This window comes from Pyrus communis, chromosome 11 (genome assembly GCF_963583255.1).
Source record: "Pyrus communis chromosome 11, drPyrComm1.1, whole genome shotgun sequence".
Lineage (NCBI taxonomy): Eukaryota > Viridiplantae > Streptophyta > Magnoliopsida > Rosales > Rosaceae > Pyrus > Pyrus communis.
The window spans coordinates 25,459,873-25,463,589 of NC_084813.1; the positions used below are offsets into that span (position 1 = coordinate 25,459,873).

The 3,717-nt window shown below is 37.0% G+C and overlaps 1 protein-coding gene across 1 annotated transcript; it reads right to left on the reverse strand.

Annotated features, from left to right (window-relative positions):
* Nucleotides 1-2,021: 2,021 nt before the first annotated feature.
* Nucleotides 2,022-3,282, reverse strand: LOC137709286 (ankyrin repeat-containing protein ITN1-like). The gene is made up of 2 exons (XM_068448374.1): nucleotides 2,950-3,282; nucleotides 2,022-2,639 (listed from the first exon to the last, which is right to left on the reverse strand). Exons 1-2 carry the CDS (start codon nucleotides 3,280-3,282, stop codon nucleotides 2,022-2,024), a joined length of 951 nt encoding a protein of 316 aa, XP_068304475.1.
* Nucleotides 3,283-3,717: the final 435 nt, after the last annotated feature.

Sequence of the window (3,717 nt, forward strand, 5' to 3'; positions counted from 1 at the left end):
CTCCTGAGCGAATTTGAAATGAGAATTATTCCTATCCAGCTCATATTTGGAGCCTTGGTCTTGCTCTCTTTGAGTGTGGTACTGGAGAATTTTCATAGACAGCTAATGAAGGACCTGTCAATCTTATGCTGCAGGTAAATACCTGTCAATCTTATGCTGCATTCATATCCTTACCAATGCCTACATCCGCCGTTGTTTTGCAACTGAGGTTCTGAGGTCTATGGCAGATCTTGGATGATCCATCACCTACACCTTCAAAACACAAATTTTCATCAGAATTCTGCTCGTTTATTGAAGCCTGCCTGCAAAAGGATGCAGATGATCGTATTAGCCACAGATTTCAATCTGGGAGATGGTAGCTTAACATCAACATTGTTTAACTAGTATTCTTCTTCTGCAGATACTTTCACACCCCTTCATGACAAAGTACGAGGATTCCCAAGAAGACTTAGGAGCATTTGTCTGAGGCGTTTTTTATCCAACACAGAGGATGAAGGACTTGAGATGCGAGTACTTGACACTTGCATTATCTTTAAACCAACAAAATTGTGCTAAAAACCACATACAAATGCCGAGTCTAGATATAATCTCTAACAATTTGTGAGTCAAATGTGTGACAGTTCACGTAGTTCAATTGGTCCTAATGATTAGAGAGGCAATTATTGGTTGATGGAAGATACATTATTTATTATCTTGTAGGATGTAAGATTGACTAGTCATAAGTATGGTGAGTTAGGCCAATTGGATAAGGTACGTGTCCAGACCCTTGCACCAAGTTCGAATCACCTTCAAGTTGATTATTAGACATGTATATTGGGTAACGTGATTTCTAGTGCTAACGTCTCTAACGTATGCTTTTGTACTTAACTCCCTTCACGTAACAATGATAATTTTGCTCAATTTTTGTAGTCTTGTTCTTTCTTTGGTGTCAGTGGGATAAGAATCATCATTTACAATCCCTTTTTCTTCTTTTCCCGTCATTTGAAAGTCTTCATATCCATTTCCGTTACATAGAAAATGAATTCAATTCGTGTTTCAGTTACCTATTTGTCATACTTTTGTATTGTAATCAAGCTTGCAGAGGATCCAAATCCGTTCATAAAACATGAAAATAAGTCGAGAAAAATGTAATATATTGTGTGGAAAACATTATGGATTAACATGTGTACTATTGCAGAGGATCCAAATGGCTGGATTACAAAAGCTAAGAAAAATGCTCTTTCCTTTTGGTTGGATTTTGAATTTCCACGAATTGTGGAAACTGAATTTTGGTTTGGGCGATCGGATAGAGGAACATTGAAACTGCTGATCAGATTGTACGCTGTGTACAACATCAACGAGCTTGGGTGAAAGTTGCGAGCATGGCAGCGAGAACATCTTGGGTAACCTCCGCCCCCAACACTAACGTGTTTTATTGCAGAAGATAACACATTTGGGGAAAGTGTCCGTTGATGTCAGCAACCTTGGGCAAAATATATGCACAGCAAACAATTGCGAATGTTATAAGAAGTGATGTTCTATACACGCACCATTTTTTACTTCTCAACACCGTTAATAATTTATGTCTTTCGATATTCTTCAATTCATTTAATCTGATGGCCGAAAATTAAGAGGATGTGTGAGAAGTAAAGAGGGGTGTGTGGATAGTATACCCACCAAAAGGGTTCAATAACTACCATGTTTATCAACAAGTCTGAAAACAGCAGAGTTTAGCCTATCTATGACTGGCAAAGCTTTCCACAAAGAAGACTCTTGTGTTTCTATACTATTCAGTTCCCCTGTATTTGGAAGAATAACCATCCATGACCAATTCAATAGTGAGGATCCAGTCATTTCCCTGTCTAGCCAAAACCCTGTAACAATCAGCAGAAGTAGACACGAAGATAAAAAACCAAAAGCTTGAGCAATGGGGTTTTTATTATAGGAACCAAACACTTGTATAGCGTTTACAATGCGTACAAGCTTTCTTGGAAGTGACCAACATTACCACAACTTACACAATTAATATATCACATACACCATCAAGAATTTATCCAGCGTTTGACTTTCCTATCGAATATTCCTCCACCATAAGTAGACACGAAAATATCAACGAGAAGGGGAAACTGCATCCAAACAAATAAAATGACGGGAACACCAGCAAGGAAAATGATTGGATAAGTAATCCATGGTTTGTCCCAAAGCATGATGAATAGGGCAGAAGAAAAGGCAACCATCATGGTAGCAATGGAGATGAAGAGTGTGGAAAGGCCTATTATCATCTTTGTGGGTAAGGATTTGAGGAAATCATCTTCAGCATAACGCGATGTAAGGATGCCCAGAAACATCAACACTGACGTTGCGGAAGAAAAGAGCGAAATTGCATCTGAAACTATAAAAACCATAAATAGTTTTTGGTTTAAGAATATGGGAAACCCTATTTCTTGGTTGTTTCCACCAGGAACTGTAAATGCTGCAGCAAACATAATTGTAATAATGAGGGCACTGACAACTGTACAAGAACTTGATGTTCCCTTCATCCACTTTTCTCCTTCCTTATGCAATTTCTCGTGGCTCTTGGTAAATAGTTTAGAGGGTATCAAACCATTTTTATTTTTAGTTGAGGATCCCGAGAGTTGGAAATGAATACTCTCTACCTCCTGCATTTCATTGAACAAAAAATTATGCACCGTAGTGATATTAGTTGATCGTGTTCTTGCAGTAATTAGAAAAGGAAAAAAAATGATGCATCATTTGATACATGGATACAGTTTGAGTTTAAGCATATAATGAGGTTGAATTTATATTATTCTTAGACAGCATCGGCATGTGACAAGGTGAGAAAGAAGTTAAATTTCAAATTATTAAGTGACACAATTTGAATTTCATGGGATTAAGTATTCGGAATGAATTTCAGGGGTCATAGAGAATTAAGCCTAGAAGAATAATATAAAGGGAAATAATTCTAACCTTGTACCATTGCCTTTCTCTCTGCATTTGCAAGGCTGCACCTGCAATACGATCAAGCTTTGCCAATGGAGATAACATCCCCGCACTATGTAGGAAGCCGTTGCCGGAATTATCTAGCGAAGTCGTAATGAGATTTCTTTGACGAAGCCCGTATATAAGGCTATAAACTTTTTCTTGACGGCATTCAATAGCATGATGGAATATGGTCTTTCCGCCTTTATTATAAGATACAAACAACAGTTCTGGTCTGGCTTTACATAAAGAAGTAACGACCTCAACAATCCCATTTTCAACAGCTAATAACATTGCACCATATACATCGCCATCCCTCATTTCTTTACGAGTTAAATGTTTTATCACGTCACACATGCAGTCCAAAATTTGACGTGACCGAACATGGATCAATTTCAGCTCACGAATGCGCTTGATTCCTACGTTGACATTCAAAACAATGTAACTCACAACTCACAACCACATTTTTACAAAATAAAAAGATAGAATAAATAAATTATTAGTTTAAACAAAAGGAAAATGCAAGCTGATTTTCATACACAATTTTTAGTTTCTCACAAACTTCTCTTAATTTATACTTATTGGATTTGATAAATCAAACGAAATCAACAAAATGAATTCAATAGAGGTGTGTTAGAAGTTAACCATACGTTATCATTTTCCATAAAAAAAAATAAATGAAATAATATCCACATACCCAAAAACTCTAAAAGCCTCGATGGAAGTCCTTGTAGTAAACCCAAGACTGCAACACAA

Excerpts from the sequence above, each read along its gene's own strand:
- LOC137709286 (XM_068448374.1), bottom strand. The coding sequence starts at position 3,282 with ATGAGGGATGGCGATGTATATGGTGCAATGTTATTAGCTGTTGAAAAT. Across the intron at positions 2,640-2,949 it reads GAGAAAGGCAATGGTACAAG|GAGGTAGAGAGTATTCATTT; the intron begins GTTAGAATTATT and ends AATGAAATGCAG.